The sequence below is a fragment of the Mustela putorius genome, unplaced genomic scaffold (assembly GCF_011764305.1).
Source record: "Mustela putorius furo isolate JIRA1106 unplaced genomic scaffold, ASM1176430v1.1 tig00000551_pilon_pilon_pilon, whole genome shotgun sequence".
In the NCBI taxonomy this organism is placed as follows: domain Eukaryota; kingdom Metazoa; phylum Chordata; class Mammalia; order Carnivora; family Mustelidae; genus Mustela; species Mustela putorius.
The window spans coordinates 12103752-12127401 of record NW_025421412.1 but is presented as its reverse complement, the minus strand read 5'-3'; the positions used below and the strand labels follow the sequence as shown (position 1 = coordinate 12127401).

The 23650-nt window shown below is 42.7% G+C and overlaps 1 protein-coding gene across 24 annotated transcripts in view; it reads right to left on the bottom strand.

Moving 5' to 3' along the window:
* Positions 1-23650, bottom strand: part of DOCK9 (dedicator of cytokinesis 9) — a 275916-nt gene that overhangs the window by 9397 nt on the left and 242869 nt on the right. For 8 of the 24 annotated variants that reach the window (XM_045081367.1, XM_045081374.1, XM_045081375.1 and 5 more), the window contains exons 45-52: positions 22881-22958; positions 21193-21299; positions 9978-10100; positions 9122-9235; positions 8897-8902; positions 8396-8431; positions 7382-7528; positions 2784-2994 (exon numbers count right to left, since the gene is read on the bottom strand). In XM_045081367.1, the coding sequence (XP_044937302.1) occupies positions 2784-2994; positions 7382-7528; positions 8396-8431; positions 8897-8902; positions 9122-9235; positions 9978-10100; positions 21193-21299; positions 22881-22958 (822 nt within the window). The remainder of the gene's footprint in view (positions 1-2783; positions 2995-7381; positions 7529-8395; positions 8432-8896; positions 8903-9121; positions 9236-9977; positions 10101-21192; positions 21300-22880; positions 22959-23650) is intronic. The other 16 variants (XM_045081379.1, XM_045081383.1, XM_045081377.1 and 13 more) reach the window with 5 other exon arrangements.

Sequence of the window (23650 nt, the reverse complement as noted above, 5' to 3'; positions counted from 1 at the left end):
CAAAGGGGCCTGCAGGGTGATCACTAGGTTTTGCAAATGACCCTGCAATTCCAGCAGACTGACCAATCCAGGCAAGTGAGCCTTTGCCGGGTCCAGAGGGCAGGGAGGGCCAGGGCTCCCCTACAACTTGGACGGTCAAAGGTCTGGTTTGAAGCAAAGCAATGGAATTAAGAACCTATTGAAATAATAACACAAGGGAAAACTCTTAAGTTCAAAGTCTTCAGAATATACTGGTGTATCTTTAACTGAAAGTTGATATAGAGCTTACGTGCTTTTAAAGATTTTATTCATATCTTTATTTAGAGAGAGCGAGCTTGAGCAAGCTGGGGGAAAGGCAGAGGGAGAAGGAGACTCCCAAGCAGACTCCCTGCTGGGCACGATGCCCGACGTAGGGCTCGATCTCATGACCCTGAGATCACAACCTGAGCCAAGATCAAGAGTTAGACACTCAACTGACTGAGCCGCCCAGGCACCCCTAGCATATGTGTTTTTAGTGTTTAGTACCATTTAGTACCATTTTTTCCTAACCCATTCTTTAAATCTTTATGATGCCCAACCATGCTTGTGATATTTTGAGATCTTTCAGGATAAAAACTGTACTTTTTGGGGTGTTCTGTTGTACTGTCATCCCCTCTGGTGCAGCAGTAGCCTCAAAAGGCAAGGGGCTCAAGGGCAGCTGAGATCCAGCACAATCCAGCAAAACAGAGTACATTCTCCCCCCGCCGCCGGGTATAATTTACAAAGTTCTTTAACACAAGATGGACAGCATAAACCTCATTTTACAGATGAGGGCACTAGTGGGTAAGTGACTTGCCCAAGATCCCACGGCTGAGCACCCAGACGGATCTGCAGGCCCCCGGCCCTGGCTCTACTCCGCCCCCACGTTCTCAAGCTCACAGCTGAGCAGACAACCCCGGGGGGGGGGGGTGCTCCTTCTCTCTCTGCAGTGCTCAGATGCTGTGTCTCCTCTGTCCTGGCAGGCAGGGCGCTTGGCTCTTGTTCAGCGACTCAAAAATATTTCTGTGACCAGATGGTCAACTATAACCCTGAAGGGAATGTGGCCAGCAAACACCCTATGGTAATAACTGTTTATAGATCAGAAACGCTACCTGAGCGGACTCATCCGAATAAAAAAAGCCTCCCCCTGACTTATCAGTGAACTTGGTGTATCTGAAGCAGCAGCGCACAAACTTCGGGGTGCCAGAATCCCCTAGCAGGGGCGGGGCTTGTTCAACATGGGCCCACACCCAGAGTTTCGGATTCAGTGGGGCTGGGCGGGGCCCGAGAATCTGCATTTCTCGGTAGTTCCTGGGTGATGCTGATGCTGCGGCTCCGTGACCAATGTGATAAGCGCTTAGTCATGGCAGCTGGAGAGATAAGCAGCCGAAGCTAGCAAAATGGCTCCCCCTAGAAACGGAGCTGTCTTAAGAAGAAATCTGCAACTGTGTGCATTAGAAAACAAATCACTTCCAGCTGGGGAGGGGTTACACCCCTGTCGAGGACCACGCTGTTTCTATTTTACAGGTTGTCTTTACTGTAAAAGCAGGGGCTCTTTAAGAATGGAGGCTTTCTGTTTTTTATTTTAACTTTTATCTCAGTTCCTTCCTAGGAAGGGTAGAAGATTCCCCAATATGCTGTTCTGAGCTATTTCACCATGAGTCATCGTCTTTCTATGGTAATAGCTTTACTGAGATACAAATTCACCTACTCCAAGTGTCCAAATCAGTGGACAGAGCAAAGGCCCATGTGATATGCGGCATCTTAACGGTGCTCTCTGCGCTCGGCATCACAGGGTTCCATCTTAGTGACCCACCAGATCACCCTGCAACACTGACTTCAGGACAAGCGACGGGGACCTTCCTGGTTGAGCTTAATGACAGCTCTTTGAAACACTGGGTGTAGACACACCTGGCTTTCTGAGCAGGCCTCCTCACTGATTTTTTTTTTTTTTTTTTAAAGAGTCAAGAAAGTATTTTCTTTTAGGTTATCCCTGTCATGCTGCTGACCCTAACCCACAAGTGGGTGGGTCAGGCTCCCCCAAAGAAGGTAAAAATGACGCCCAAGATGATTCTACACTGCCAGGAACTGGGAAATGATGCAAAACACATTTCTGAAGTTGGGTTCTCGATGGGCTACACAGTGTCCAAGAATCTATTAAAACTCAGTCACAGTCCAGCGGATAGCCTCAGAAGGCAGTGAGCTTCCTGGCAGTGGAGGTATTCAAGCTGAGGTTGGCCAGCCACTATCGGAGATGAGGTGGAAGGGCTCCAGACTCATATTCCATTTACTCACTCAGCCTACAATCCCCGAGCAAGTTCGTGCTGGGAACTGTGTGATAAAGATACACAAGGGGTCCCTTCCTGTGAGGGAGACACAGAACTGTGTGCAGGGGCTCTTGGGGCCCTGGGCCTAGAGAGGGGTCCACATGGGTTTCAGAAGGAGTCTGTAAATCACCTCAAATCATGTGCATATTCACTCGGAGGAGATGAGGGTCCATTATTTTCACCAGATTCTAAAAAAGGGTCAGTGACTTGACTCTGCATATGAACTTCCGCTCTAGTCAAAGAAGGAGGTGCTAATGGGTAAGTAGAAAATTGTCAGGAGTCCTCCAAAGTAAGCACGAGATAAATATTCAACTGAAATGGATACATGGGGAAAGTTAACGAAGCTGGAAGGGCCCTTCACTCTAGAAGCTTCTGGGTCCCTTGTGAAGAGCTCTTCATCTTGGTGTCCAGGCTCATGTCTGGACATGATTCTTCGAGGAAGAAGCCAGGGAACCGTACCTGTCAGGATGGTGCGCCGTTTGCACTGCTCCTCTACCCCGCCCTGCCTCTTCCCCGTCTGAGTGAAGGGCATCTCGAACATGAAGCGGCGAATGTTATGGGACCTCTCAAACTCTGTCTTCCTTTCCTGCAATTCTTTCTCATCGAAGAATGGAATCACATGAGTCACCTGGATATATGCGTACTTGGAATCCAGATCCTTAGGGTTGACCTTTAAATGAATAAACAAAATGGGAGATTGGTACTATTTGAAAGACTCCTTTCAAGCATCCCAAAGCTTGTCTTTCCACTTTTTATTAATAAAAAATTTGGAGGGGCGCCTGGGTGGCTCAGTCGGTAAAATGTCTGACTTTTGATTTTGGCTCAGGTCATGATCTCAGGGTTGCAGGATTGAGCCCTCCCACCCCACCCCCAAACCCCATCCCTTGGCTGGGCTCCACTCCACACTACTCAGCAGGAAACCTGCTTGTCCTGGTCCCTCTGCCCCTTCCTGCACTCACACATGCGCACATGTGTTCTCAAGTAAATACATAAATAAAATCTTTTAAAATAAAGAAATAAAAGATCTGGAAAAATTTCGGAAATCTGGAATAGTACAACAAACAGCCACATACCCACCACTTAGAACAATTGCTAATGCTTTGTTTCAACACACACATGCATACACACAGGCGGACGGATACTTACACATACACACGTAGACATTTTTATTTAGCTGAACCATTTCAAAGTAAGTGGTATCGATGATGCCACTTCAGCCAGCATCAACTAAACATGAGGACATTCTCCCCCATGACCATAATATATTATACCTAGTAAAATTAACTTAACCCATAATATCACTCAGTACGCACTCCATTAAAGTTCCTCAAATGTGGCTCTTTGATCCAGAATCTAGTCAATGATCATTTTTAATCTAGAATTCTCCACCTCTTTTTCATGACATTGAAATTTTTTAAGACATCATGCTAGTGAATGACTTCCCTGCATGGATTTTTCTGCTGGGCTCCTGAACTGTATTTTTACATATAGTTTATTCTAGTAATAATGTTTAACACCTAGAACCTCAAATTATAATTAATCTGTAGAGAGATTAGATGTAAACAGACGTGGATGAATTACTTTAACACACATACAGACTAATCTGAGACTCATTTAACTGTAAGTTTAGCTCCTGACTGACTGAACATAAATGCTTTTAGAACTGCATCGCTAACATCTGGGACACACCAGAACAGGAAACACAGGCATTTCCCATACAAGCACAACAGGTAATTTATTAGGGAGACAAATCAGTTTTGCACATATGAATCGTATTTAAGCTTGCAGAGCAATAAAAAGTGATCTGACAGAAATGACTACAGAGAATTTGGAGACAGTTCTGGAACTGGGGCCAACAAATGAATGAGGTTTTGTGGGTCTCAAGTTACCAGGCACCAATGTCCTCTCAACGGGGATGTGTGTGAAGAAAAATGAGAAATAGGTGCAAATGTGCCTAAAATTTTGGAATTTAAGAAAATCAAAAAGTCATGAGTTATTATTTCTATTTTAGAAACAGCCATCTGGCCAATCCCTATAACTATACTCAAACCTAGAAATGTAACTCTCCTCAGCAGAACCAATTTAAAAGCAATGGATACCACGTGCTTGCCTACTCCTTCAGGGGTATTTCCCTAGACTTCATTTCCAAAGTTGTAGATCCATGTCAATATCGGCAGGAAGAGCAGAGGATTGGTGTCTGGGGGCAGAAGAACGCAGGAGAACCCTGAGATGAGGTTACAACATTAAAGCCACAGTTTGACCTGGACAAAGATTTCGGTTTCAGAGAAAACAAAGGCAGTTGGATGTGAGTAATTTGGTCTAAGAAAAAAAAAAGGTCTTCATAAGATCGTGTTGAGGTTTCTGGTTAAAAACAGACCAACAGTGTGTGTTTATCCCTTTCCTTTGTGCAACTCTGTTCAAATGCCGTACAGAATTAACCTGTGAGGAGCAGGGAAGGAGGAGAGAAGACAGCAGTGGATGAGAGCGTTTACTGAAGTTCTCGAAGGCACTTGCACAGAGGTGTGCTACCCAACCTGGCAGAGTCCCTGTTTTCCCATGCAGGTGGGAAGAGTTCTGAGAAAAACAGTGCTCAGTCACGATAGATGTTCTAGTCTAAGTTCCCACACAGAGGGGTAACCAGTGAGTCAGAGCCCCTCTCAGAAGCCTGCTGCTATGGACTAACCCTCTATCCTCCTACCAAATTCTCAGGGTGAAATCTTAACCTTCAATGCGATGGTACTGACAGGTGGGAGGTGATTAGGTCATGAGGGTGATGCCCCAGGAGTGGGATTCATGCCCTTATATTAGGGGCCCCAAAGAGCTTCCTCACCCCTTCTACCATGTGAGGACACAGTGAGAGGAGACGGTTGTCTGTGAACCAGGATGAAGCAGCTCACCAGGTACAGAATCTGCTGGTGCCTTATCTTGGGACTTCCCAACCACCGCAGCTATGAGCAATTTCTGTTGTTTATAAGCTGCCCAGTCTCTGGTGTTTGTTACAGCTGCCTGAAAGGACGGATGTCTAGAAAGACCAGCAATAGGATTAGGGTGACTGGGGGAGGTGTAAGGTGGAAACCAAGACGAGTGGCCAAAGTCTATTTGGAGTGGCCAAACTCCAGGTTCCCTTCCCTCATCCCCACCCCACAAGACAGAAAAGGGTTGCCCCTTGGGGAAACTGGTCTGGAAAAAGTCTAAGTGGGTTTACCAGTCTCAGCAGAAAGCAGGGGCAAAGGTGCAGAGCAGAACACAGGGCGAGCAGGTCAAAGCTTGCAGACCGAACATGGGACCTTGAACCCTTGCTCAGGTTCTGCATCCAGAATCCAGAATTACCTATTTCCTTGTCCCCAATCTACCAGTTGGGCAGGAAACTGGAAGACGCTTCCCTGGAGGAAAAAAAGGGCCTCAAGGAAACAGATTTCAGAGAGTAGGATTTCCAAAGCAGGGCTCAGGATGGAAAATGAACTAAGGATTCCCCAAAGGGGTGACTTTAGAAGGATGTAGAGCTCATTGCTGCTGGAAACTGAGCAGGAAGACATTTTTGTCTGCTTAATACTTAATATTTATTTATTTACATTATTTTAATTTTATTTCTTTTAAAGATTTATTTATTTTAGAGAGAGGGAGTACATGTGTACATGCATGAGCTGGGGGCGGGGGGCAGAGGGAGAAAATCTTCAAGCTGACTCCCCACTGAGCACAAAGGCCCACACAGGGCTTGATCTCATGACCCATGAGATCACCATCAAAACCAAAACCAGGAGTCCGATGTCTAACCAACTGAGCTACCCCAGTGCCCCAATTTTTATTATTTTTAAACTGAAGTGTAACTGACACACAATATTACATTAGTTTCAGGTGTACAACATGGTGATTCAACATTTCTATACGGTAAGCCGTGCTCCCCACAAATGCAGCTACCATCTGTCATCATGCGACACGATTACAGTAGCACTGACCACATTCCTGGCGCTGTGCTTCTAACCGGAAGCCGACATCTCCTACTCCCCTTCAGCCATTGTGCCCATCACTCCGCCCCCTTCCCTCCTGGCAACCACTGGTTTGTTCTCTGTATTTATAGTCAGGATTCTGCTTTGTGTTTGTTTACTCATTTGTTTGGCTTTTTATTTAGCAGGAGGACATTTTTAAGGCAAAGAAAAGGAGATCTATCTCAGCCTGAATTTCAGGAAACAAAGGGATACCCAACTTCCTGGAGATGTCCCGAAGACAGTGGAATACATAAATATACAGAGAAACGTATAATTTCAGAAAAGGTCTTCCTAAGAGCAATACAGCAGAGGACACCCACTTTAAACAGAAATCCTAGATCTCATTCCTACAAACATGCTGGCTAGTTAGTTCCTTCCTTGGTCTGTCCGTCAGTCTGTCCATCTGTCCATCATCATGCTGAAAGTGGTATATCCTTTCAGACGTTACTTTGTAAAAGGTATCTTTTGTTTTTAAATATTTTATTTATTTATTCATCAGAGAGGGAGAGAGAGAGAGAAAGTGCACGACCACTAGCAGGGGGAGCGGTGGGCAGAGGGAGATGCAGACTCCCCACCGAGCAAGGAGCCTGATGTGGGACTCAATCCTAGCAACCTAGGATCATAACCAGAGCCGAAGGCAGATGCTTAACAGACTGAGACACCTAGGCGTCCTGTAAAAAAATAATCTTTTTAAAATAATGAAATCTTTTTTTTTTTTTAAAGATTTTATTTATTATCATGAAGGCTCCCTGCTGAGCAAGGAGCCTGATGCGGGACTCGATCCCAGGGCACTGGGACCATGACCTGAGCTGAAGGCAGCTGCCCAACCAACTGAGCCACCCAGGTGTCCCTAAAATAATGAAATCTTTACTTAATGAAGGATGTTGGAAATCACAGAAAGGTGTCACAAAGAAATAAATTACACTTATTACTCAAGGCCAACCATTCTTAATTTTTCCTGTTTCTCCCCCACTATACACATTTATGAATACATATGATCAATCATGCATCATAAATCAATCAATAATACAGTATTATATTGCTATAAAATATTCCCAAACATGGTCATACCTTGCCAGAATCCTGGATCATTTTGACATTTTCAGAACCAAATTTATCTGAGTAAAGTTTAAGGAGTCTCTGGGAAATTTCTGACAGAGGCGTGAGTTTGGGTTCTTTGTAAATATACTCTTTTCCATCTTCATCTTCAAAGAATCCCTGTGACATAAAGCACAATTAGAGCTGTTCCCAACTATAAGCCCTAGGTTTACCACCCAGGAAGGATGCTTGTGTTATATGGGTTAAAAAAAAGAAAAAAAAAAGCAGGGGTGGGGAGGATGAGTCTAAAACAAAATCCTACTTCAACAGGCTTTCTGAAGAGGAAAGGAAACTGATAATAATGTGAAGTCGGGCTGCAGAGATCAAGGAAAACACAGAACTGCAAACTCATTCAAGAATGCCGTCATTAAGTGTTGAGTGAAATGGAGGATCAGGGATTCAAGACTGTTCTCTCGGGATCGAATGATGGGATTCAAGCCTGTTTCACATTCCCAAGAAGCAAAGCTCACTAACAAGTGGTTCGGCAGCCTGCTCCAGGCAGGCCTCGGAAACGCATATTCTCTCCCCTCACTGGTCTCCCCCATTTACACAGGACTTTTCGGCATAAACAAAGACATTCCAGTCTGGAGCAGGTGCCGCAAAAGTTATCTGAAGGGTGTGTAAGTTCTGTTTTGCTTTATTAATGAGAAAAATATGAAAGGCCTGGGGAATGATAATCAGAAAACAGTTTCGCTCTCACCAGTTGGCATGTGGTTTAGCACCCATCTGTCTGAATACAAAAAGGCTTGGAATTGCATGGGAAGTGAAAAAGGTTGAAAATTTTAAAGTCCATATTGGGGTTAATACTTGAAAGAAATGAAAAAAAAAAAGTTTCTCATCTAAAATAAAAGAGAAATGGTGCAAAATACACAGTATATGAAAAAAAAATGCAGGCTAAATGAGACAAATAACACCCACATCAAACTAGAAGTTTAGATGCAGTAATTTCACTATATTACTTGCTTTTTAAGCATTTACTATAATTACCTCCACATCTGTTTCACTGTCTGTGAACTGGTATTGCTATAAAGTTATAAAAGATAATAACAAGGTAAATCGAAGGTTATATAATGCTCACAGAAAACCACACACCCTAAAAAATTATAATAACTTAATGCCATTTAATCGTGTTAGAGACTTGGAGGTTACACTTGCAGTTAAATTTAAATGAACCCTTTTCCACAGAGTTTCTGAACTATGACAAGGGTAAATAAACTTGTGGAGATATTATACTACAAAAGATAGAGATGCACAGGGAACACAGGAAACTGGAAAAGTCTTAATTTTCATTTTAAAACATGCAGTATAGATGTATAAGGAAACAGGTGATTTATTTCTGTAAATGGAATAAAATGTTAATTTTTTTTTTTTTTTTTTTGGAGTTTGTAATGACCAGACAGATATACATACAGACTGGAAAAGGAAACTTGCAAACCACACTGAGATACCAAAGGTGTGCTAAAAATGTCTAATGGAGGGAGAACTTACCGCTGCCTTAAGAAAGTAATAAAGAAAAGATAGGAAGAAAAAAAAAAAGCAGAGAGTTTACTGCCAAGGAAGATAAGAATCATACTAAATATGACAAATTCATCAAATTAGCATTTATAGAAAATAGAAAATTTATAAATATAACTTCATAGAATTAAAAAAGCAAAATCAAAACAAAACAAAAACAAGGACTTAGGAGGGCTGCAGAACAAAGAGGAGGCTTACCTGTCCAAAGAAGGCCACTCGGAAGTATGTCCCCAGGAGCCTGCGGCCCGAGTGCATGACCTCGGTCACTTTGCTGTAGGCCCGGTGTAGTGTGTCATACAGATGGGCCAGCCTCTGAAAAGCAGAACAAAACCCATTTCCTCCCACTTGGAACTAGTAGAATCAGATTTAAAACAATTAAACGAAATCACAGGGTTAAAAATCCCTTGGACTTGAGTAAAAGAAACAAAATGCAAAAAAAACCCCCAACCCCCCCCCCAAAAAAACAAGAGTGTCTCGAGTGCATAATTGGTAATGACCACTTTTCAATTATAGTATTTTCCACCCAAAGAGCTATTTTGCATATTGAGGATCCATTAAATCTCCACGTTGCAGGAAGCAACCTCTGTTTTCAAGTTAACATCAAATGTCAGAGATGGTAAATTAGTCCTACAAATCACGATTTTAGTCTTTGCTTTTCCAACTTTCTTTGATAAGCTACAAGAAGCTGGACCGCCTCCCCAGCCCAGGAATGGTGGCAGGGACAATAGCTTCCCACGTGGAGGGAGCAAGGAGGAGCTCTGAGGAAAAAGGAACCTGGTGATTGTAAAACTCAGTTCTTGGCAACCTTTCAAAACTGGGGTGCCACAATTGCCAATCCTTGTTTTCTGAGATTTGGGGTCCGTACAGAGGCGGGGCCCATGTGGGCCATGTATAATGGATCTGCAGGTGGTGACCTCCAGCGTCACAAGGAGGGTCAGAGACCACAGGTCACCTCTGATCATGGCCTGCTTGTTCTCTTTGCATGTAAGAAGGTTTGGGTGTATGTGTCACCCCACTGTCCTCTCAAACAGGAAAAAACAAACCACTCTGATACCTCGAAATCTCTTCGTTTCTCGTAAATGGGGATGATGAGTTTATAGATGTCAGCGATGAGCTCATAGCGTTCAGCCTTCCAGAGTCCATCTGCACACTGCTCTAGAAGCTCCATGAGCACATCCTGATCAAGAAAGAAGGCCATGGGCCAGAGAAGAGTGTTACAGGAAACACAACCAGTTAAGATGGCTAGGGGGAAAATTTCAAAATACATTACTTCTAAACACTAACTTCCACACTTGTAATAAATAGCTCAACACTACATTTTTTTTAATGAGCCACTTTCCAAACATTTATAAGTGGAAATGAAGGGTCACATTATATGCCTGTGTAATAGTTATATTCCATGGGGAAAAATGGATACTGATAGCTTCACACAGGTTCTCAATCCCTGTTTGGTTCTCTTCTTAAAATTATAATTTAGAGAATTTTTTTTTCCCTCTGGGGCACCTGGGTGATTCAGTCGGTTGGGGTCTGACTTAATTTTGGCTTGGATCATGATCTGCAGATTGTGGCATCGAGCCCTCCATTGGACTCCACGCTCGGCAGGGAGCCTGCTTGAGAGTCTCTCTCTCGCTCTCCTCTCTGCTCTCTTTCTAAAGTAAATAAATAAATCTTAAAAAAAAAAAGAAAAGTAAAAAATTTTAATTTTTTCCTTTCTGAGAAACAATGACAATGCTGAGACATGAAATTACTAAGTGTGATTTCAAGCCAAGTCAAGCATCTCGGAACAATTTGGTGATGGCACGTGGAAGGCATGATGCCAGCCTCACCAACGACCTTTCCTTGGAAGTTTCTATCTGCTGAAGTTTGGGTAGTCACCTGCCTCTTATAAAAATCCTTGGGAGGAGCTAACACTTCCCATGACTCAGGGTTTAGGGCATGTGGCTCAGGTATAAACTAATTAGCATGAAGCTACTTCTTGGCCTCAGTCATTGTTTCATCATCTGTGGAATGTGACCTGAACGGGCCCATCAGGGTGAATTTTAGGACCCTGTCCCGGAATACTGGGAAGGAAGTGTTCTCACTGGCCCAGAATTAACAGGTAGCAAGGAGCCTGACTGGGACTGACAACCTTCTCAGAGCCAGCCAGGGGCCCATGTGCCTTACTAACAGAGTGGAGCTCCCCCTCCTTCCCAAAGCAGCTGCATCACGGGTAACTCTGTTAAACATTCACACTTATTGCTGTCTGTCTTTCTGGGATTTCCTAATGGAAGCCAATTTACTCAACCTTTCTTGTTGAAGCCCATTTACGTGGGATTTCATCAATGTCATTGAGCACATTTTAATGTGCTTCTCTGTCATCTCTATAGCTTTGGTGAAGTGTTTATTCAAATCTTTGGCTTACTTTTCCACAGGGTTGTTTATTGAGTTTTGAGAGTTCTTTACATATTTTGCACAAAAGTCCATTTTCAGGCACACAGTTTGTAATTTTCTCCCAGTCTGTGGTTTGTGACTGGATTTTCTTAAGTGTCTTTTGAAGAGCAGAAGTTTTTGATTCTGATGAAGTTTATCAAGTTTTTATTATCTGGGTTGTGCTTTACATATTAAGAAAAATCTTTAATACAAGTCCATAAAGATTTTCTCCTTATGTATTCTTCCAGGAGTTTTACATTTAAGACTATGATCCATAGAGTAATATCTGAATATAGTGTAAAGTATGGGTCAATTTTTTTTAAATGAATGTCCAATTGTTCCAATACCACTTGATGAATGCTATCCTTTCACCACTGAACTGCCTTTGAATCCTTGTCAAAAATCAGCTGAACCTACAATTAATCATAGGAGGGTTCCTGCGGGTAGCGGGGGAGATGGGGTAACTGGGTGATGGACTTTAAGGAGGGCACGTGATGTAATGAGAACTGGGTATTAGACTGATGATCACCGAATCACTGAACGCTACCTCTGAAACTAATAATACACTATGTGTTAATTAATTGAATTTAAATTAAAAATAGAAAAAAAAGATAAGTATTAAAAAATGATCTTCTCTAGGTATCAAATATACTATGTGTTCTACTAAATCAAAGAAAATAAAGTATTATCTGAATGACGGGGGGAAAAAATCGACCGAACCATGTGTGTGAATCTATTTTTGGCTTCTCTATTTTGTTCCATTGATAAGAGATGTCTAACCTGTGCCAATACCACCCTGTCTGGATTCAGCTTTGCAGAAGGGTGTCTCCACAGTGACACTAATAATATCTAGAGCCACACAACTCTGTCCTGGGGTCTGTCCCATGTACTATAGAATGTTCAGTAGCACCCTTATCTTCTACGACAAGACACCACTAGCAGTATCTTCTCCTCTCCCCTTTTCCCCAAACTGTGACATTAAAAACATTTCCAAACATTTATCAAAAGTTCCCCACGGGATGAGGGCAAAATCACCTCAATGAGAACCAATGCTTTATAATAACCTTAAAAGACAGATAGTATGACTTTTTGGACTTTTCCAAAACTGTTTTGGCTAGTCTAGTTCCTTTGCTTTTCCATATAAATTTTAGAATTCATTTTGTCAATTTCTACCAAAACTCCAGATGGGAGTGTGATCAGAACTGCTCTGAATCTGTAAATCAGTTTTAATAATAGAGTGAATTATATTAATTGGTTTTCTAATGTTGAATTTTTAAGTAGGCTAAACACCCAGCATGGAGCCCAATGCGGAGCTTGAACTCATGCCCCTGAGATCAAGACCTGAGGTGAGATCAAGAGTCAGATGCTTAATCAGCTGAGCCACCCAGGCGCCCCAACAGTAAACATTTCTAAAGCAGCTGGGAATCAATTTACCAGAAAATACTGTCTGACTTAAAAAAAAAAAAAAGATCTTTAAAGTAAGGCATTTAACTCTTCTGTCATGTTTACAACATACAAATCATAAAATCATCATCAGTATGACTACACTCTGAGCCAAAGCTTATAAAGAGGTATACCAGTTGTCTTATACTTTTATTGCTGGTCTTTTAAGTGTAAACACTAAACATTACATAGTAACTACCATAACAGCTATGGACAAAGAAGAAATCAGAAAAGGTTCTAATACCACCTCTCTTCCTCATGCATGTATATTATTATAAAGATGTACATCTTTCTTAGTTTTGTCTCAAATCTTCTCCAATAAGAGAATCTGCCCAGGCTAAGCATGACGAATGTTTATGATTATTCTCCCTGTCTGATAATTATAAAAAGCTAGATAAAACCTGTATAATGTCAGTTATCAATATACTTACCTTTCCATATCAGTTAAACTGGGGATAATGAAGGTCTAATCTAATTTGGTGGTCAGGAGGATTAAGTAAAATTTTACCCACCAAAATGCTCTGAAAACTATAAATGCTGTGTGGTTAAATTCACAGGCCAGTTAAGCAAATCTCTCCTATTTCAATTTTTGCTTTCTACTTCGCAGTGATATTTTAAAAATGGTATCTTACTTCCACTGGGCTATGTAATATCCCACAGTGCTAACACATATTCGGTAGTTGGGAATTTCTTGGAAGAATGGATTAGTCTGGATATTCCTTAGTAATATAACAGTATTACCAATAGCTGCCCTTTGCTGTTAGGAAGTGAGCTAACAGCCTTGCACTGCTTGCACACCTGAGGTCAAAGACATTGTTACTGGGTATTTTCTGAGCGTCTTCTCTCTCAGTGTTGCTGAGGGATTATGAGTAGAGGTGGAAGACTTCTGGAAGGGTCAATTCCCCCCATCAGGGATGAGAATATTATACACCCAAGACATTCTTCTGATAATGGAAGTCAAATGGAACTTCACCCATTTAAAAACTATACTTAGGTTTAATTTACAGACTATTTACTTTTCTTGATAGTGGGCTTTGTTCAAGGAGAAATGTAAACTTTCTGTAAAAAATTATAACTGGTTCCACTAGTATAGGACAATCCACATTACAGGTGTGAATACATGATGATGATGCCCCATTTGTGGATAGGACCATAGAGACCTACAGATTCTTAATTCTATGTTCTAGTGGTTACAGCACAATAAGCATCTGGATTCATTTTAACGTAATCTCACAGAAAACAGAAAATTCCTCTCAAAGACTTATGAAACTAGGAGTAGTCACTACCGCATTGTTAACCTGATTCTTTCCTTCATTCACTCACACATTTTACCAAGCATCTACTATGTGCAAAGCAATGTGCTTGACACTGGGGTTATAAAACAAATTTATATAAATAAAGTTTCTGTATTTTATAAAAATGGTTCTATAGATTTTTCTATAAATGTGGAAGGCAGGTTTTAGACGGTTTATTAGGCTATGTCACATAAAGGAGATTTGTTTTGAGGAGGAGGCCTTCAAAGACACACAGGTTATCCTTTAGAGCAGCTAGAACTGATGTCTTAGAGACTTATGACCACCAACTGGAAGACGTAAGGTACATGTCAAGATACCAAGGTCGAGGAAAACAGTGATTTCAAATACATGCCCAAACTGCAAGTCACAAGGGTAGATGCTCTGAACTGAGAGCAGTAGGGGTTTATTTATTTAACAGTAGTCAGTGTGTCTCTGGGTGAATCCTGGGGAGGCCAATGATCAGTGAATAAAGCACTTCCTGCTCTCAAAGAGTCCAGTATGAAGACTGATCCATAAAAAGATTACCAAAAATGCGGTAAGTGCTGATAAAGAAACATGCAGGCAATCAGGGATACAGACAGGAACGGTATCCATCTAGTGATGTGGGAAAGGAGAGACGCAGAGTGTTCTAGAGAGTGGTGACTGAGTCTTACAAATGATCAGGAGTCAGTAACGTGAAGGTAAAAGGTGGCCGTAGGAAGAGAGGGGAGACATTCCAGGGAGAGGGAAGGACATGAGCAAAAGATACGGGAGGGGAGGGCAGCATGGTGGGTGAGAAATTTACAAGTAGACTGAGGGGTTATTCAGAGTATAAAATCTGAATTAGGGAGTGGCACGGGATGAGGCTGCGGGGTGGTGGTGTGGAAAGGATTTAAACGGACTAACCAGCTATACTCAAAGTTTTTTATGTCAAAAAGAAATTAATTAAATGTAGATAATTTTGAGATATGAAAATACATATAGGCATATGTCAACTACCACCGTGATGAGGTTTCTATAAGGAAGACGTTACTTGATTTTGAAATGACCTTCTGTCTAGTTATGTAAGGTATCTTTACAGCAGCCTTTCAGGTATATTTTAAGTGGCCCTAGATTTTGGCACTTAATAAATATCTATTAAATAGACTTTATGGGCCAAATGCCCCAAACCGGGAGTCTAGGATTTGAATACTATTTTTACTCTTGTTCAGTCAAACCTGAAACGTGTGGAAAGTTTAGTAACAATGAAACATGAATTTAAGTAACATATCAATGCCATAGGCAACTGAGTTAATCATGGAAAAATCGGTCATATTTGGTTCAGAAAGATGGACTCTGACCAGGGAAACTCCTCCAGAATGGCTGGGAAATGAGAACATTTGATAAAGCCAATAGAGCTTAGTAAATAATTGAAATAAGTATTGCAATTTGATGGCAATCAGGAATTAGGAAATAACACATCATCAACTTTTTTATGCTACTCGACATTATTTTTACCTTTTTTTCTGATTCAGGAGGCAGACCTATAGCTTATCAGTCTGATCATCAGTTATTAATATAAAAAAATAATATATACTACAAAAAGCAATGTCTATATAGATTTACTAAAAAACATACTAAGGGGTGCTTGGGTGGCTTAGTCAGTGAAGTGTCAGACTCTTGGTTTTTGATCCTACAAAGATCCCGATGGTGGGATGGAGCCCTGCGCTGGGCTCTGTGCTCAGCAGGGAGTCTGCCTGAAGATCCTTTCCCTCTGCGCCTCCCCGCCACCTCTCAAATACACAAATCTCTGGGGGGGGGGGGAATACTCAAACTAAAAATAGCTTCTATAAGAAAACACAAGGCCTTTCATAAAAGTAGAGTATGGATTCCTGAACACCGAAGTTTAATTTAGTAAGGTAAATTATTCAAGCTAATGTCAATTCTATATACACCTAGACATTTGGAGCTGGTGCATCAAGTAATAATTCTTTGAACAGAAATAACCAGGAAAGAAAGAAAGAAAGAAAGAAAGAAAGAAAGAAAGAAAGAAAGAAAGAACCAATAATCAAAAAGAGTTCAGCTTGAGAGACCATGTGTGAAAACAAAATTATAGAGTCACGGGAACTATGATATCATAGTAACTAAACTCTGGGGCATATACAAATGATACTCTCGGCAGAAACCCCATGTATTAATTTACTTAGAATTTCCAGCAATCACTGCACCTGAAAACCAGAGCTAATCCAGACAATGGTCAGAGAGTGATGACCTTGAATGGTTGTTATATAGAAAGCTTGATGGTTTTATCACCTTGCTTAAAATTTAAATGCCAAGATATATTTTCTAAATTGCCAATACATGCCAAGAACTGTAAGTAATTACTGGCTGGGGAAAAAAAAAAAAAAACCCTCAATGAACTAATCCACAAAGCTCACATTTTACATTACTAGATTGATCCTAAAAAGATCTCAGGTGTACCAAGCTCATGAGCCACTGAGACCACTGTTTAAAATGTCAGCAGCCAGTTTAATTTTTAAGTGTGCCCCAGCCATGCAACTGAGGTCACTAAGCACCTGTCTGTGGAAATAGCACACTAATGTTATATTAGTGTGTGTTCACAAAAATGCCTATGTATGTGCAGGGGATTTAAACATTTTTATTTATATGCCAATTTTTCCATCTAACATTGATTAATTTAATCTAACCTTACTTATGAAGCTAGATGTTGTCCCTATTATCCGCCACTTAGAAATAACAGAAACATGGATGCCTGGGTGACTTAGTTGGTTAAGTGCCTGCCTTTGGCTCAGGTCATAATCCCAGGGTCCTAGGATCGAGTCCCACATCTGGCTCCTTGCTCAGCAGGGAGCCTGATTCTGCTTCTGCCTGCCATTCCCCCTCCTTGTGCTCACTTTAAATAAATAAATAAGATCTTAAAAAAAAAAATGTAGGGGCGCCTGGGTGGCTCAGTGGGTTAAAGCCTCTGCCTTCAGCTCAGGTCATGATCTCAGGGTCCTGAGATCGAGCCCTGCATGGGGCTCTCTGCTCAGCGGGTTGCCTGCTTCCTCCTCTTTCTCTCTGCCTGCCTCTCTGCCTACTTGTGATCTCTGTCTGTCAAATAAATAAAATATTTTTAAAAATAATGTAAATATAAATGCTTGGGGAACGGTATACTTTATGGCTTAATTCACATATCCACCACATTATTGTTTTTCAAGAGTAGAAAACCTTTTGCAGCAAAATAATCATTTGAGATGCTTGTCAAAATACAGATTTCCAGGCACCACACTCAACCAACCCAGAGGACTGGCAGAGCGTAAAGACTGGAAATATCTATCTATAACAGGAATCTAAGTAATTTCTAACTAAGCATATGAAAATTTGAGAATTATTGAACCAGGTGTCACTTTCTGAGGCAGACACATCACTTATATATCCCCAAGCTAGCACACAGCACACAGCTAGCTTAGGGGATGAATCAATGTACACAAATATAGGAGTTTCCAGGTCACAAAGTCAGACAACTTCCAATTCAGACTAGAAGGGACCATGGTTTTGGTGTTTCTCCTCAACGAGAAGAAAGCACTGGATGCAGTATAGTGTGCCAGGGCAGAGACCATATCGCACTCACATTTCTATCTCCAGCAATATTCAGTGCCAAGGAAGCTCAGTAAATATTTGCAAAATGAAGAGGGCCAGTATGTCCTGGTATGAGCCAAGGGGAGACGATTTAGACTATTCCATGGGCGAAGTTCACTAGTCACTATTGCAATGACCTGCATGACTACAAAAATGTCTACATGGACGTCAATTTTGGGGTTACAAAGAAATTTCAGTGAGTGGGCAAACAGGATGAACTCTATTTTCTATTTCCCCTTACAGAGCCCCTCTTGGCCCATCCTTCCTACCTCTGTGTGCTGGGAGGCTGATGCATCAGGGCTGCTGCCCTGCAGGGTGGGCTCCCTGTCCTCAGCCAGTGGAAGGCCCAGCAGGAGCCTGGAGGGCAGGGTGAGGACAGGGTGGCTATGCACATGCCCCTCTCTGCCGGGGTACGGGACTGAGCTCTCTCCTACATCTTCAGGTGGCCCCCCTGTGGAGCTGCTCTCTCCCCTGTCCTAGCCCCCAGGGTGAGAGGTAGTACCCCAGCTCTTGCTAAGCTCGAGGGTACTGCAATATTACTTGTCAGTTTCCCCACACCTGGTCCAAGCTTTCAAAATAGTCCCTTTATTAGCCTTTCTTCAATGTCCCAAGTGTGCTGCCCATTTCTAGACAGGATCCTAAAGGAGGGATCTCAAAACTTCCATTCTATGTTGAGTGTTGACACCACAAGGGACTCAGAATTCTTCAGTCTGCACAGGCTCCCACTTGCCTAACAGAACTGTAAACAGGAATGGGAGGTTTCTTTTTATCTAATCAAAAGCAGCTGGGAGGGAGTCTGCTCTTTAGATCAGAGTCAGGGAAGACAAACGTGATCAATGAAAACCCATCTGAGGTCTGCTGCTAGGAGAAGTGTGTGTTCTTATGCAGCTCCACGAAAACCATGTTAGGAGAGCACAAGGCATTTAAGTACATCTAATAATGCAGATTAAAAGGGCAATGATTTTTATCAGGCTATGTGTTATAGACCTAGTCCCATCAGCTTCCCCCCAAACTCCTCCTGGGAGAGAGATGTTCAACTCCCTTTTCTCTTGAAACATCCTGACAGCCAAAGCAAAAATGTAGGTGGCAATTTCTGGTGCCTGGCTTCTGGAACACGCTCCTCTTTCAACTCCCCGCTAGTTTCAATCTTGCCAGGCAGGGGTTGCTTAGGACTTGATAACCCCACCGTGTCACATCCTAATGGTTACGGTCATCGCATACTACGGACCTTGTTAAAACATTTACCAACTTTATGCTTCAAGGACAGGGTGGAAAATCCATATTCTGGAAATCACTGATTAAGTTACCCTTCTCACATGTTTAGTTATCCCTCAGGCTGGGTGCCATTCATAAATTTCCTCAATAAAGCCTGACTTGATTTCCTAGGCGGATGTCCCAGGCTGCCGTGATTACTCCAGCCTATTACTTAATCAGATGAGCAAACCTGAGCTGCATCTTCTGAGGAAGGACAGGTTACTGAGAACTGTTTACTTTCAAATCTTTAGTTGTTCTTGGCACCACTACTTTCCTTATCAAATTCTAAATAAAATCCTGTACTCTGGAGGTCCATCTAGGCGCTGGGGTGGACATGAGTGGTCTCTGCAAGGAGACAATACATTTGAGCCTCTTCTCAGAGAAAAACCCAGTCACGCTTGCCTTGAAGGAGGACTTCAAGGTCAAGAGTATGCAAGCCTTATGGTCTCAGTGACGGGTTTTACACTTCAGAGCAAAATTAATAATTACTATCTGCCCAGGCGTTTCAAGGTAGAGAGCTGAACGGTTAATGCCACTTAATAATTAAATGCCCCCCCATCTTTGGGACTTCTAGAAATCTTCATCTATCATGGTTAAAATTATTTTAATATTTAAATGTGAAGTGCACTCAATATATTATCCTTCTTTCTCATGTTCACTTTTTAATTTAGGAGGGCATTTGAGACTAGACAAATTATGACAGTGGTTTTTAAACTAGAGCAGCTTGAGAAAATATATATATATATATATATGTATTTTTTTTAAGTCATTGAATATTCCCTAAAAACTACTGAGAACTTTTATGTATATGGGTGTTATGTCTCAATATTTATAATATTAGGAATGGCAACTGGAAAATGCTACAGGTTTACTAATTTAATTATGATAATAATGAACCTATTACATGTTAATGAAAAAATAACATACTTTAATGAAAAAACATTTTCAAAAAAAATTAGAGAAAAGAGTAGCATTGTTTTAAATTTTTGCAGCTTTCTTTAATGTCTGACATCATAGGAGAAAATGACATTCTCATATCTGCTTCTGCACTCAATCTGTTCGACATGCTGTTTTGGATGATATAAACAAAGGAAGTCCAGCCCTCCACAGACATCCGGTTGGACAAGGAGGGACCTCAAAGACTTCCTGAAAGGGTCTCAGGGATCCCCAGGCTTCCTGGACCACACTTTGAACTGATTCAGGGACTGGTTAATGTCATGGAGGGTGTGTGCTCGTGGCTCTACTTACCGGCAAGAACGTAATTAAAAGTCACAATATTAATTGTAGGACCTCCACATCATAAAAACAAGTACAACAGAGGCAGAAGTATTTACTTCTTTCTCTGTTCTTTCTCTCCACACGAAGAAACAGACAATATTATTTTTATTTAAAAGATAGGCAGGATCGACAAGCTGCCCCCTGACTGTTCCATTCTGGTCTGAGCTGAGGGGATGCCTCAGCATGGAAAGCCCCTCTGAGAGACAGTGACCAAAGAGGAAATTCAGGGAACAGAGCCAGAAAGCTGGCATTTGCTCCAACTCCTAGCTTTATTTTAAAACTTCCTCGTTCCAGATAAGTGGCTACAAGGTGATCTTGTTTTCACAAGAAAGTAGCAGGAAAAAAAAACAAAAAAAGAAAGAAAGAAAGTAGCAGGAACTGTCACCATGGTCTAACCTGGAACCTTCTGATCTCTGCTGGGGGCGGGACTGGGCTTTCTCCTTCACCACGGGTGAGAAAGAAAAATCTGGACTACGGCCCGCCAGTGGAGGGAGCCAGGCGGGGACGCTCTGAGCCCCTGGGCCCGGTCTGGCCGCTCAGGGCTTTGCATGTCTGCCGACACGGGAGAGAAGTCAGCGTGGGGGACACCAATTTAAAAGTCTGAGGGGCCGTTCAGCTCAGCTGGTTAGAGTGTGATGCTAAAAGATTAAAATAGTAATAAAACCCATGAGCTGGAGAAATTAATGGCTGGAAAGAATGAGAAACCTTATGGTCAAAATGCTGGACCTCTTCCCACACGTGTTTGAGCTCTTGGCCTCACTTCCCTCCTAACGAGCTCCTCAAACTCTCTTTCCAGAGCAAAGGAGGAATTCCTAGAAAGGGGGATGGTGGAGCTTTCACGGCTGTTCCGACCGCCTGGAGCATGAGCTTAGTCAGAGTGAAGTGGGCAGCAGCAGTTGCTGAGAGAAAACCATCGTGTGAGGGGCAGGCAGAGCACAGCCGCCCCTGAGACACTGGAGGACTGAAGACCCCCACAGGCAAGGCGCTCACCTCGTTGAAATGGACATCCTGCATCCCGACGTCTTCCATCATGGAGGCCTCCTCGTCTATGTTTGGGGTGATCACCCTGAACGCTGTGCATCCTTGTCTAAACATGCCTAGAATGGACACAGCAGGGGAGAGAGCCAGTCAGTAACCCATAAGTGGGATGACCTTGAGGGTTCTTCCAGCCCGCCATGCTTCTGTGTTTGAAGAAGACAAGGGACTCTGAAGTCGCTCATGTCTCAGGCCACCGTTCTCACAGGGACCCACTGTGTGGGTCATTTGCCTCCTTGTACCCAGCCTTCTCCTCCCTCAGTTCTTTCCTCATCCTTTTAATTTGTCACCCGCCTTTATGAAAATGTATGCAATCTTTAAATAACCTGTAAATAAACTGTAACAGGGACTGGGTCCAAATCAGTAGTTTAAAAATAGCAGCAATAATTTGAGTGGGTACAGTGACCCATGCTCAGATGCCAAGAAAAATAAAGCCTAAGCCAATCAAAGAGAAACACAGGCCTCCAATAGAACTGTTTCCTTCAAGGCATCACCTCCCCCACTGCGGCTGAGGGTAACCCGGAGCTCAGATGAGAACTCGCTCTTCTCCTTCACAAAGCGGTCTGCCAGGAGGTCACTCAACAGCCGCAGCCATGAGCTGAGAGGCTGTTTTAGCTGGTTCCCTATCTGCTGCCCGAGGGGTGAGGATGGATCTCCTGTCCTCCCCACCACCAGAGACCAGGAGCACGGGCAGCGTGAATACTGCAGACGTCCAAGCACTCTGATTCTCTAGGGGAAATGCTGAAAGGTTGGTGCTGGGATAAATAATCTGGATAAGGATAAACCCCTGGGGCACCTGAGTGGCTCAGTCAATTAAGTGTCTGCCTCTGGCTCAGGTCGGGATCCTGGGGTCATGGGATCGAGTCCCACATCAGGATCCCTGCTGAGGGGATGCCTCAGTCTGCTTCTCCCTCTGCCTGCCATTCCCCCTCTCTCTATTGTGCTCTCTCTTTCTGTCAAATAAATAAATAAAATCTTGAAAAAAAAAAAAAAGGATAAACCCCTTAAGCAATAATGGCCCATTTGGGACCTTCACTCATTTTGCAGTCACTGGGGGAAAAGTCCTATGTCAGTCGGACACTGTCAGCTGGACAAAAATGGTCAAGTACAGAAGGCCTTGAAACATCTTGCTACTCTATTCTGAGACCACTGTTTCCAATAAAACAAAACACTCAAAACTGGAATTGAGACCTCCCATATTTTGGGAAAAAGAAGAACACAGAGTATTTTGAAAGCATGTCTTGAAAGAGTAGATTTGTGAAGGCAGAGATTTTTCTAGCTCCCCGATGGTCAAGGTTTCCAAGCCTTGAGACAAAAGACGCCCCCATGACAAGTATTGATCTAGGAGCCTGAGGATACGTTAACATACAAAAAAGCAAAATTACGGAAGCCAACCACCCAGGTTTCTGGCTAGAGAGCACATTTAAAATATACACCTCAGCTCCAGTGGGGTAACTACAAGGGCAGCCCAAGTGCTTCCCCTCCGTGCACAGGGACAGACTGCCATGGAACTGGAGAGGAAAGGAAGGAAGGGAAGGAGAGCCAAGACTATCCATGCAGAGCTGCAGGGGAAATCCCCACACCGCTGAGTGTCGGGTCATGGGCAGCTGGGCTCTGGGGGCTGGGCCCACCCTCAGGCTCACCTCCCCGGCGCCTCCTCTGACAGGTGCTGTGGCTGGAGGGGAAGAGGGGCAGCTCCGGACGGAGGGCTATGTCTGCTTCTAAACACGAGGAAATGTATTACCTGACAAAAGGTCTCAACAGGAAATCATGCTAGTAGCAAGAGAATATGGAAACCCTCTTTAATTTCTTTTTCTCTGGGGCTCTGATGTAGGACAAGCCTCGGTTCCCTTCAATTGCATCCCAAATAGCCAGCTGTACCAGAAATACAGAAATTCCCTGGCTGTGGCATCTGACTTTATACCATTTCTCACTCTGTAAATGTACTTCATGGAAGCCAGATCTGGTACTGCTGTGCTCTGGGACACGGGCACACATGAGCAGCTTTTCTAAAAACCTCGGTGTTCTTGATTTTGAAATGGAAACCAGCAAGTGGTATTTAACCAAAAGAACCCATGAAAGGATTCGTGGTCTGCTCAACCAGGAACAAACATATAATCCACAAAAGAACAGCACTCACAGGCCCCTGCCCTCTCCTTCCCCGGGGAGGCAAGGTTTCTGGCCAGCAGGCCGCCTACCCACATAATAAAGCCAAGTGGGCTGTGGTTCTAAAATTTAAAAAAAGTTGCCCAATAATCTCCAGTTAAAACTGTCACTTGACTGATAAAACTGTTACGGGGGAACTAAGGGAAGATAAATCTTCTGTCGGCTCAACATTGGCCATTCAAGGACACCCAGATGCAAAGCTCATTAACTAGTCTTTGCAAGATAGATCCATTTGTTAAAGGTTATA